Source organism: Sander lucioperca, chromosome 15 (genome assembly GCF_008315115.2).
Source record: "Sander lucioperca isolate FBNREF2018 chromosome 15, SLUC_FBN_1.2, whole genome shotgun sequence".
Lineage (NCBI taxonomy): Eukaryota > Metazoa > Chordata > Actinopteri > Perciformes > Percidae > Sander > Sander lucioperca.
In genome coordinates, this window is record NC_050187.1 from 10926447 (window position 1) to 10938987 (window position 12541).

A 12541-nucleotide genomic window follows, 5' to 3' on the forward strand; every position below is an offset into this window, starting at 1 on the left:
GAGTTAAGTGCCCAAGTGCGTGCATGTGTTCTGTGTCTGAGTAACCTGGACGTAGCGTTGGTCTCTTCCGCTCTGCTGCTGATCGATTACCATGTCTGGACTCCACCGAGACGGACGTAACTGGCCCTGCAGGAGAAAAGTGAATCAACCTGTGACCAAAGGAAGAAAATAAAGCACCGGGAGAGAGTTAACATGACAACAAAAGCCACATCCCATTATTGTTTCCAGTGTTTACCCTGAGGAGAAACATGAAACAGATGGTATTCCTTTAAAAACACAACCAGTTTTTATTTCCTCCCTGGACTATGTGACTCCACTCATGTGTGGCGTTCATCTGTCTTGATCGGTGCAACCATTTTAATTCAAACCTGACCAGTGGCTGATTTTATTAGCAGTGCCCCCTGTTGGTTACTAACATTACATCAGTAAGGGTTGAATTGATCTGGTATTCCTGTATTCCTGTTTGGTGGCAACATGATTATACATATATTAAATAAACAAGTACGTGGGGAATAAATAATCACATTTTACAATTGTATAATATAAATAAATAAACCAGTCATTTCTAAAATACTTAAATTATCAAAACACAGCTCATTATTTTGAAAAGCTTTACATCATTCTGATTTCATGTAATTTATTTTGCCATAACACACATGTACTTTTTCAAAAGTCTGCATTTCTGCCAATGACACTTTTATTTCATGTCACTTTTTTTCCTTTATGTTATGACAGTGTCCCTCTAAGCTTGCAAGCCCAACAACTGCTATGAAATTTTGCCAGTTAGCTCCTGTTAGCTAGAGCGACATTTTGAATCAGCCAACTAGCTGCTGCAGTAAACACAGTAAACAGAAGCAAAAAGTAAACCTTTAGCTTTTAAAAGTTAGCTTAACAAGGCTGCACATGCTACCTACTTAGTCGGCTAACTAGCTAGGCAGAGTTGTGAGCATGGCTTATTTCTCAGCATCAAAGAGAAAAGCCAGTGTTGAAAACAGCAGCATACTGGTTATCTTGGCAGAGTTTTTATTCTGAAGATGTTGCTCAGAGAAAGACACACAACTCTTAAGACTCTGATGCCCTTCTACCCAGCAGGAGCTAGCTAACACTGGCTGTTTACTTTAATGCTGATTCCATCCAATCCAAGATCACAACCCTGCCTAGCTAGTTTGCAGGCTAGGTAGGTAACGTTCATAGTTATGCTAAGCTAGATAAAAGCGAAGGTTACTTAATGTGTGAACTGGGGTGAATTACAACAGCAGCCTTACAATAGTTGAGTCATTTATAATATAAATTTATTTATTGAATTTTGAACACTTGGGGCTCAATGTTATGTGCATGCTAAAAATTTCAAATAAAAAACAATGAAAAGAATATAAAAAATATATCTCCAATTCCTAAAGAAAATATGGCAGTAATAGCACAAAGTCTGATTTTAAAATCTTAAATATCAAATGTGGAAGTTTTTTTATGTGAAGGTAGTCTAGATAGGAGGCCAGGAAGGATTACAAATTTAACAGAATATTTTTGGCTCCTTGTTAGGTTCATTTCACCTAGCCCACATCTTTTTTTGTGAACTGCTCTTGGAAGCTGCACAATAAAAAGAAAAGAGTTTCATTTTTTCACCCTTTGTCGAGTTTATTTCAGCTCCCAGGGAGAAGAGTCTGGCTGTGAGTGAGGAAAGAAGTTGTGAAGGTGATATTGCAACTCGGAAGGTGACATGATGTAGGTGACATTGCTGCGTGTGTGTGTGTGTGTTTGTCCCTTCCTTCCAGCTACTGACAGTGAATCCAGAGCATCGTTTCTCCAGCCTGTCTGACATGCAGACATCTCCCTACCTCGCTGATGTCAACTGGGACGCCGTGTACGAGAAGAAGATGGAGGCCGGATTTGTTCCTAATGTTAGTGTGAACACACACAAACGCAAACACTTAGAAGCACACACCAGCACTCCTTCATGTTTGCTGATTGTAATGACCATGTGTAACAACTAAATCATGCAAACAAAACTAAATGTAGCTTCCTCATGTTACAGTATTTCACTATAGTGTGTGTACACAAAGACTTAAAGTACATTAGTGTGTGCATAGAAGTGCATTCATTTTTGTTAGTTCAGTGTGCACAATGCATTTGTGTGCTCTTTGTAATTGCAGCTGACTTATGACCATGAGTAAAAGTGTTTGTGTTTCTAATTATCTCATGTGCATCACCCTCCTACAGAAAGGGCGGCTCCACTGCGACCCCACCTTTGAGCTGGAAGAGATGATCCTGGAGTCGCGTCCCCTTCACAAGAAGAAGAAGAGGCTGGCCAAGAATCGGTCTCGAGACAACAGCAAGGATTCACAGTCTGTGAGTGACGTCGTGCCTCTGCACAGAGCGGCTGGTTATACTGAAGTTGTCTGGATACAACAACAGTGCCTACCTGTAGTGCCTCTGAGCTCAACACCTTTTGGTTTGGTTTGCTTTATTGACAACACGTTCATAAATTTAGAATTTTAAAATAAGTCATATCAGACTTGATTTGGAATAGAAAGAAAACTTATTCTGATGTTTTGTCGATGTTGGGCCGAATAAATATAGAATAGAATAGAATAGAATAAATCTTTAATGTCCACCAGGATGGACAATTTTCTTTGGCTCACCAAGCCAAATATTGCAAACAAAGAGCCGAGAAAAATATTTGAATTGAATCAGACAGTCAATAAAAAAAACAAGATGTAAACAAGGTAGGGGCTATTCTAGAAACACCTTAAAAACTACATGAGCACTCTATGTGTACATGCATGTGTGTCTCTTTAAAGAATATTTAAAAAGAGATGTCACGTTCCTCAGATTAGCTAATAATATGCACCATCCTTAATATTTTAGCTTTAGATACAAGAAATAAAATAGTGAAATGATGCAAAACCCCAGCATTAAAGCATTATGCTCTGTTGAGGAGGAGGATTTAAGAACTGCCAGAATGAAGGTGGAATTCAAGATGTCACTGCATCTGCTAAAATGCTGTTACTCCCTTTGATGACAGAAAGTGCTATTTTTAGCTTTTGTCACATTTAAAAGGCCTATTTGCCATTACACAATGCTATGATTTGCTGTTTCCTTGTTAATTTGATCTTTGCAGCCTTGTGCAGATCAGGTTAATGTTATTTTCAGTATGTAGGTGCTAAAAGCTAATATTTATGAAGAGGACACCAGCAGCACACGCACATGTGTCTGAGCAAATTATAACCTGCTGCATAGGGCTGTTACTCATAGATAGATACTGTACAACTGAAGAGGCAGGGCCGGTCTTGGATAACAATGCTGCTCAGGTTTACCTCGGTCTCCGGTGTGTCAGTTGCCGTCAAAGCTGCGTATTTTTAGATTGAAAGTGAGCCAAACCCCAGCATTTTTTCTTTCCTCAGCTGTTGTGATCTATCTCAGCTCAGCAGACAAAATGAATAACTAATTGTGCTAGGGAATATAAAGAGAGACTTATTGTAAAAGCATGTAAGTGCGCTAATTAGTTGCATCTTATGAGATCATAAATATTCCCAAAAGGCAATAGTCTCTCCTTTACTGTCATACTGTATAATTTGCTCCAAACATCATCTATCCTGAACAGAAATGTAAATAATATTTGTATACATGAAATACAAATATTACCGTTGTTATTATTAAAGCCAAAATTATTATACTAAAACAAAAGGATTTTGAAATGTCTTGGCTGGAAGCAGTTCCTGGAGTCTCCGCTGGTTGCCTTCAATGACTTGTTGATTAATTGTAAATTGTTATTTTAAAACTTCAGGTAAAAAAAATAGCAAGATACTCATTGGGGCGACCCGATAGCCGAGTGGTTAGGGCGCGTACCACATGAGTTCACGGTTCAATTTCTGACTGGCCGGACCGTTTGCTGCATGTCATTTCCCTGCTCTCTTTCCCCACATCTCTCCGCTAATACTATCAAATAAAGGGATAGAATGCCCAAATAATAATCTTTAAGAAAAAAAAGATAGGAAGATACCTTGTAGGTGAGCTTTAGGGGTGCCGGTAGGTGGATTTGTGTTACCTTTGGACAGAGCCAGGCTAGCTGTTTCCCACTGTTTTCAGTCTTTATGCTAAGCTAAGATGACCGGCTACTACATTACCATAACGACGCGAGAGCCATATCTAGTATCTTCTCATCTAACTCTCAGCAAATAAGCGTGTTTCCGAAGATTTCAAACCTCACTTCTGATATTTTATAGCCTAATCGATAATTAAATTAATGGTTAGCTTTAGTCTTAACAACATTTACTCTTTTTTACAGAACAAGATAATATAATAATATTTCAGTAGCAGTGTAAATGTTCTAAAAAAAGATGTCAGTAAATTACAGATTTGTGTAGAAATGATTGACAAAATGAAAACATGATAAAGCCTGGGCCTGTCCTGATGTGCACTGTGTATACTGAGACCAGAATAATATACTGCACTGGACTCTCTTTGTCTCTTCTGCTTGTTATGTTTGATTGAGACATTATTTACCACAGACAGGAGATATTCTCTCTGTATTCATGAGAAACAGCCTGTTCCCATCAGTCAGTCATCATGACATCAGTGTTATTAACGTCAGTCCTGTGTGTGTGTGTGTGTGTGTGTGTGTGTGTGTGTGTGTGTGTGTGTGTGTGTGTGTGTGTGTGTGTGTCACCATGTGTTATCAGCGCTGATCAGCGTGTGCAAGGAGTGTGTATCTCTAACAATAGCAGGGTTATGAGACTTAGTGTCTGTACGTGTGTGTGTGTTTGCTCGTGTGTGCCCATACTCTGTTATTACGAACATTATTAAATTATGAAGCCTTCACCGCTGTTGTCATGGCCTCAAGTGCTTTCGGAAATATGAGCTTCTATTTTTGTCTCAGGCCAAACATCCAATTTGAGCAAGGCTCACAAACAATACATGACTTGTTTAAAAAGAGCAACGAAGGATAAAAAGGAAATGAGGAAAAAGATATTTTCCCCTCAGATGTCATGCAGTTGGCCGATTCAAGCTGACGTAAAGTTTTATCTGCAGTTCGTAGTGATGGTAACGAGGTGGATGTTGATGTGGGAGATGACCATGATGTGTCTGTTGATTGCCTGCAGGAGAATGACTACCTACAGGAGTGCCTTGACGTGGTGCAACAAGAGTTCATGATCTTCAACCGTGAGAAGTAAGAGAACACAAAAGCAACAGACCATCTGTAACACGAGCTAAAAGCAGAGTTTTCTGTTCCATCATTCAACAGTGATGCACCGACGTGAAAAGAAAGTTCTTCCTTTTTGACCAAAAGCAAAGTGCAAATTATAATGGGAATTGCACCAAATTTCCATTTTAAAACTAAATAAATGTCTTAGTTTTTGCTACTTTTACCCTTAATTGTGAGGTAACACCACCCAAATTAAGAATTCTAATATGTCATTCCCATGGCCTAGGAAAGTTCAGTCAATATTTGTGTATATTTGTCTCTCAAAGCCAGAAACCAGAGAAGTAAGTCTCAAATGCCATTAGGTATAAAGTCTGGAGCTGTTCCAATGAATAGGAGACTGGTTTTCTTTTCTTTTTTTTTTTACCCAAATGAGCTTTATTCTATTGTAGTGTTCTTAGTGTGAAACAGAATATGTACCCATATATTCAGAACATTCCCCTGGGTGCTCTCAGTGTCATCTATAATTTATAATCTTTCCCAATTCATTGTCTATACAGCGCTCCCACACTTTACACCATATACAAGTTTGAGTTTTGGCACTCTAGTTTTTATTATAATATAAATAATTATATGGAATATATATATATATATACATACATAATATAAATGAATCTGTTGGTATCAAGTGGCTCCCCCTACACTTCCACCTAATGTTAGACCTACCTGTTGCCTTCCCCTGTCTTTCCTGATCCACCATCCTCACACCTGAATGAAATTAACTCACTGTTAAATATAGCAGCATAAATTCAATTCTTAAATCAGCCTAATGATGGCATCAGCTAAGACAACTATTATGCTGTAAGGTTGTGCTGCTGTTGAAATTACATTCACATTTTGGATTTTAAAAAGTACAAATACGGAGAGCCACTTTGCACAGACCTTTAAAGAGAGAGCGAGAGAGAGAGAGATGTGACCCTGTAATTACAGCTTCCATGTCACCCAACAGATGAAACTATAGCCTGTATGTCTAACAGCACAGCTAACATGAACAGCTAATGGTAAAACAAAATCTATTAATGATTCCATGGTAAACCAGAATTATTGCATAAGTTATGTTTTCCAGCTTCTTGTCATTTATTGTGCATGTTATATTTACCAGTTGTTATTTTACCTTAATAAAATTGAGATATGTCATGCATGGGATTGGTACAATAGGGTATAACCAAAATCTAAATGGAGCTATCAGCAACATTGACTTTGCTAGCCGTAAACCTCACTTTAGCTGCTAGTGTTAGCAAACGCTAGCTAGTCTGTTAACATGAATATTTGCAAGCCTCCAAGCACTGCCTTTCACCATCCACTTATTTAACTGCTGTCACATCCCTTGACATGCTATCTCCTTTTCCCTCTTTCTTTTTCTATTTTTAGCCCCCGACAGCTTTTTTGCTTTATCCATCTTTTTCCATAGACGACAACTCACTACTCGTACCTGCTTGCTCAGCGCTCACGGCGCCTCCCTCACCCTCCATCTTCTATGTCGAAATTATATGATGGAATCTTATGAGATAGGGCACCTACTCTAGCCTGCTAGTCCTCTAAAATGTTATATAACATTGAGGAAATACAGAAATGATTTAGAAACACACAACAGCAGCTACATATAGAAAATACCCAAAAAAATAATTTTTAATTTTAATTTTTTTTTTATTATTTTTTACCATCGCTTTGGCATGATGCTGCGCCGCATATAGCGCATACCCACTTTTTGCAACACTGTTTATTTTACTAAATCGTTATAGTACAATTTTTTGTTGCAGTTAGTATACAAGTATTCAACATATGATACTTTTTAATACTAATAGGAAACGGCATAATACGCAGACCATACAAAGGAAATCAAACTGTGGCCAATTAAACTTCACAAAAAGACAGCAAACTTTTTTCAAATATTGTAATCTTTTTTTTTTCTGAGATGTTCCTGGAGCTGGTTCCCTACCATCAATCACATCTGCAATTAGACATATTTTTTCACAGCTGTAAGAAGCTCTTCTATTTCCTTTTTGTATTGCATTGTTGATGAATAGTGTACAACAGGGGCACTCAAGCATCAAGGATTTGAAATTACTTTTTAAAGTTTACTTTATTTTGTTAGTTTTTACAGTATGAGCACACTACTTTACAAACTCAAAACTTGCTTAGAATTACTTGAACCAGGAATTAAAAAGTAGATGTTGGCATCAAACAGTGTAGGTAATAATATTACCGTTTGCATTGTTTTCTCTTCCAAATAAATTTGGCTAACCTGGGGGTTTGATTACAGCCTGTGGGATCATCTGACCAATCGTTGTTTCTTGTCCTATCAAACTTTGTTGACTTCGTCGCTGTGTTCCCAAACCTCAGCAATTACTTTTGGAAGTAAAATGTTATCATAAAAAAATGGTCAGATCTATGAAAAGAAACCGTAGTTTTCCTTTTTAAAAACAAAATTCACTCGAAAGGTTCACACATAATTAGTTTTATTGTAGTGAAGAGTTTGAAGTAAATATCTCCCTTACTGCCACCTGCATTTAAACTCTGACTGGAACTTAAGCATGAGTGAATGTGGAGCTAACACTCAAAGTACCCTGAAGCATCACTGCTGTGCAAAATTGTTTTTAAGAGCCAACCCTGCTGCGGCTAAATATTATGCATCTAATATTTTGTATATGTCAGTAAAATACACACAGTATATCATAACTATACACTATAATGTTCATATATCATTGACTATGTTTCCTCTTAGCAATGTAAAGGGAGGAATATTGGTTCAGCACTGCTCTGAATTATTGCCTCATCTATTATTGACCGGGTCCTGCCACTGCTGTGTCACTGAAATCCTTCTGTTTGGCAAATGTCTTATTATATCCTTTTGCTCTAATTAATGGCAATCTACTTCTATTTATAATGGAGGGCATAAGATCTAGAATTATGCACAGCAGAGACGAGTACTATATAATAGACTCAAGGACTCTCATTACATTCAACTAGCTGTTCTGCATGTGTGTTTCATTTTTCTACTTTTCTGAGGACCAAATGTGCTCACAAGGAAGCCTGTTCTTCCAGAAGGGGTTTAAATAAGAATTAGATTAATGGTACGTGTCTACATAGGCGTTTTTGGCGGCAGGGATCACCCCACTTCCAAGCATTGGGTGCTTGGTGAACTTGCCACTAGAAGTTAGCAGTTTCTCTTCAATGACCACTGACAAGAAAAGAAAACAGGCTGCACCCTCCTACAACCCAATTGCTGCACATGATATGACGAACGCTTCACTACATGGCGGTTGTTTGGAAACTTTCTCTTATTTTAAAATATAGTAAGAGTTAGTTTCGGTAATAGTTCACCGAAATGTGTTTCTTAAAACATTTTAAGTGAGAAATAGGCTGTGCAGTTCAGAAGAATCTTAAGTCTTCATTTAAGATCAACAGTGGTCAGTTTTAAAAGATTTTTGTGAATTTTTGAGAGGCAGCAAGTCGAGCTGGATGCCCCTGATTCGCATAAAGAAGCCAGGACCTCAACGTTTTGCAAATGTGGAGCGGGCAACTCAACTCCCTGCTGCTCGAAAGTTGCCGCAACACTACCAGAATGCATTGCCTGGCTGCTCACAGAGACAATGAATGGAAAACGTGGAAATGAAACTTGCCAGTGGACACGTACCATAAGAGGTTTCCATATGGTGTATATATATGCAGGTTGCATGATTATAAATGTGTTTCTGTGTGTGTTTCTTTATCTATCCCAGGTTGAAAAGGCGTCCAGAGGAGGGTCAGTCAGAGGAGGCCGGTGGCGATGATGCCAGTGGAGACGGGGACGGAGAGGCCGGGGACGGAGAGGCTGAAGGCGGGGCCACCGACGATGATGCACCAGAGCCAGAACCTGATCCGGAGCCGGAGCCGGAGCCTGAGTCCTCCTCCAAACGGAGCATGTGCGGCTCGGTCTGCTCCTCCCCTGGCAGCTGCTAGCGCCACATCGCCTGACAGTGACGATCGCAGGTCTCTCTGGCCGCTGCAGTGTTTGTGCCATGCCAATAAATACACCCTCACTTCTCTCCTCTGTTGTAGCCAGGAGCAGAGGAAACGCACAGACTGACGCAGAGCAGGACCCAAAATGGCTCCCACCATTTCCCCTCCTTTTTTCCTTCTGTAGCATTCTTCTGGTAGGGCATGAATGAAGCAGATTTCCAGAGAGTCCCCGCCTACTGTACCCATCTGCCCTAGAGTAAGCTCTAACTTCTATGCAATGTTACAGTATAGCATGACTATATAAGGTATCACTTACTAGGAGGTGTTGTTCATGAGCAGAAAGCTCCACGAGCATGATGACATCCCGAGCAAAAGCAGTCCGCGTTTTTTGGGGGGTTGTTGGTTTCGGTGGAGACGCCTCCCCTCTCAGCCTTCCTGTTCAAAATCTGATGGGGACGACTGAATTATTCAGCACACGCAAGCACTCAGTTTAAGTTATTGCCTGTGTCTTCAGTTCACTCTCCCACCCAGCCTCTTTCATAACGTGTGCCCTAATTTAGAACAATAGTTTCTCCTGGAGCACCTTCCTCCTGTTGCGAGACACATTTTCGTTTCAGTCCCCCAAGAAAGTGTGGCTGGTTTCATGTTGGTAACCTGTTTAAAGTGGTACCTGTTAATGATAATCCGTAATCGTTATTCACGCTGTAGCCATGGATGCATTATAGGTCAGAATGTTAGTTTGATTTTCCGATTTAAGTGTTCGACTACTATTCTTTCTCTGAGCTTTTTTTTTTTAGGATGATAAGGTACTGCAATTTATGGGAAATCAGTACAGCAATCAGAATGAAAGGCTTTTGCTTGTCACCGTGTCCTTAATGGTTACCAAGATGTAGTATTTTAGCCCTGCACCATGCTCTGACACAGAAAGCATTCAGAAACTGCTCTGGGTAATACTGTAAATGGCAATCACCAACAATCACATTTTTAAGAATATGTTAGAAAGCTGTGTTTACTTGACTAGACATCATCATCTCTTTAAGTGCTTGGTTAGTATGAAGATCATCTCCCTGTAGAGCTTGTTTCAGGGCTGTGCTTAAATGTGTAGCTGTGCCCTGTTGGTACTTCAAACTGTATAGATGAGCTAGTCTAAGACTGTCATAGTGATATTGGTACATTTATGGTGATACCATTAATCTCAGTCTGAACACCTGGGAACATGTAGCAAAGGTTCACCTTAAAACCCTAAGGCCTAATAGAATGAAAACCATGTAAATAGCATACAGTGTAGGTAATTCAACTCACCACAGTTTTATGTGGGACTGCGAACTCGACATATAAACTAAAGAAAGAGCTGTGTGGAGCTTCATACTGCTTCGTTCTACTCTTCTTTCCAAGTGTGCAGGCACAACTTGTAGGCAAAATATGCCAAAGCTTTTCTACCATTTGCATAACCATTTCTAAGGAACTTTAAATGTGTGCGTGTATGTCTCTTTTTTTCCCAGTATAACATAAAGTCAATGTTCCTTCTACAAGTGAAAATACTATCATTTATACAATCATATTGTGATTATGTATAAAGTATCTATTTCAGGTAAGAGGGGGGCCTTAAAGTAACAGACATTTGGGGAAATATGCCTATTGGCTATTTTTACAAGAATATACAAGAAGACTGATGCCACTCTGATGTGCATTAAGTACGAACCTGAGAGGCGATTAGCGTAGCTTAGCATAAAGAAAGCAGCAAGCCTGGCTCTGTCCAAAAACAATCACTGTTCCAGTTCAAAAATCCACTTACCAGGACCCGCTGAAGCTCACTATTATCATGTTGTATTTTGTGTGTTTAATCCATACACACACAGTAATGTTAAAAATTCCCCCTTTCAAATTCATTACAGGTGAAGTTGCATGCTCTATTAGGCGAACAACAGCTGTGGTGCAGTGAATTTCCAGAAATGCTGCACAGAAGTCCTGGATGGATGGCAAAAGTATTGTTACACATAGGTGCTCTAAAACCACAAATTATACATTTTGTGTACAGATTTAAAATCAGATACATTGTCTTGTCTTTATGTGTGAGCTTTAGAGGTGTTGTAGGTGGATACTAAACTTTGAAGATAGCCAGGCAGTTTCAGGAGACCGTCGAGGGAGTGCAAGGCGCTGATCACATGAAAGACGGATGCAGCCAAAGTTACATTTACAGAGAGTTCTTAATAGCTGGGTTACACGTAGTGTGAAACCTTAGTGTGTAAAAAAACTACAGTTAAGAGTGCCTTCAGTAGCCTAAGTTACCTTGTGACTTCTATATTCCTGTTCTGGTGTCTTAAATATGAGGGGTGCCCAGTAAAAGACTGGCCAAAAAAACTTATAATAAAAAAACAGAGCTCTAATACATTCTTATTTAAATAAAATGACAACAAACTTTTAAATAATCATGTTACAGCAGCATATTGTCACCATTATACATTTTTAATAAAAACGTATGATATAGCTTAACAAATACACAGCAAATTAGGGTCTACATTGTGATCGTAGCTACATTGTAGCATTGTAATAACAATTTACCAATAAAGGCATGGGCTTGTTCGCTGTCCTGCGGTAGTTTGATGATGGAGTGTTCATCTCAGTTTGGTCTCTCTATGTTCAGTTGACAGACCAGTACGTTAGCTTGGTATAGGGAGGGGTGGTGGTGAGGAAGTTAGCCTCAACCAAAAGAGAAGAAATGTGCTATATTCCAAAGTTGTCTTAGTACCATGTTGTGTGTTCTTAGCTGGCTTGCTAATGTTAGCCAAATTCACATTCAGGAATCACCAGTCCTGCGGGCAGACACCGGGGCTAACATTAAGCTAGCTGCTAACGGTCAGTTTTGAGTCGTTTGAAGGCACCTTTAACCTTTACCTTGGCTTAGTAACGAGTAATGTCACTAATTTGTTTTTCTGTTGAGTTATTAATAAAGTAGCCCAATGTAAATACTTTTTCAATTAGTAACGTGTAATGAGTAATTGATTACATTAAATTAATTTGCTTAGCAGTGGTAGTAATAGTTCCGGCGGACAATGGAACAGCAGATTAGCTTGCTAGCAAACGTGCTAGCTTGGCTTCCTCTGTCGGCCATGTGGCCCCTGGTCTTGTAGTTTGAAGCGGTTGCTCTGCTTCCAGTCTTTATGCTAAGCTAGGCTAATTGCCTCCTAGCCACAGCTTCATACTTAATGCACAGAACATGAGAGTGGTCTCCATCTTCTCATGTCACTCTCAGAAAGAAAAGCAAATAAGCATATTTCCCAAAATGTTGGAAGAATTTATTTAAACACTAGACATGATTAGATTAAGAAGCTTCTTTAAAGGGATATAAAGTGGCATCTTCCAAGTCTGCCAAAATATATGATGAATTTAATAGTCTCG

The 12541-nt window shown here is 39.2% G+C and overlaps 1 protein-coding gene across 1 annotated transcript in view; it reads left to right on the forward strand.

Moving 5' to 3' along the window:
* Positions 1-10752, forward strand: part of LOC116039428 (serine/threonine-protein kinase 32C) — a 96949-nt gene extending 86197 nt beyond the window's left edge. The window contains exons 9-12 of the mRNA XM_031284281.2: positions 1773-1898; positions 2218-2346; positions 5100-5167; positions 8923-10752. Coding sequence (XP_031140141.1) covers positions 1773-1898; positions 2218-2346; positions 5100-5167; positions 8923-9142 — 543 coding nt within the window. The 3' untranslated portion in view covers positions 9143-10752. The remainder of the gene's footprint in view (positions 1-1772; positions 1899-2217; positions 2347-5099; positions 5168-8922) is intronic.
* Positions 10753-12541: the final 1789 nt, after the last annotated feature.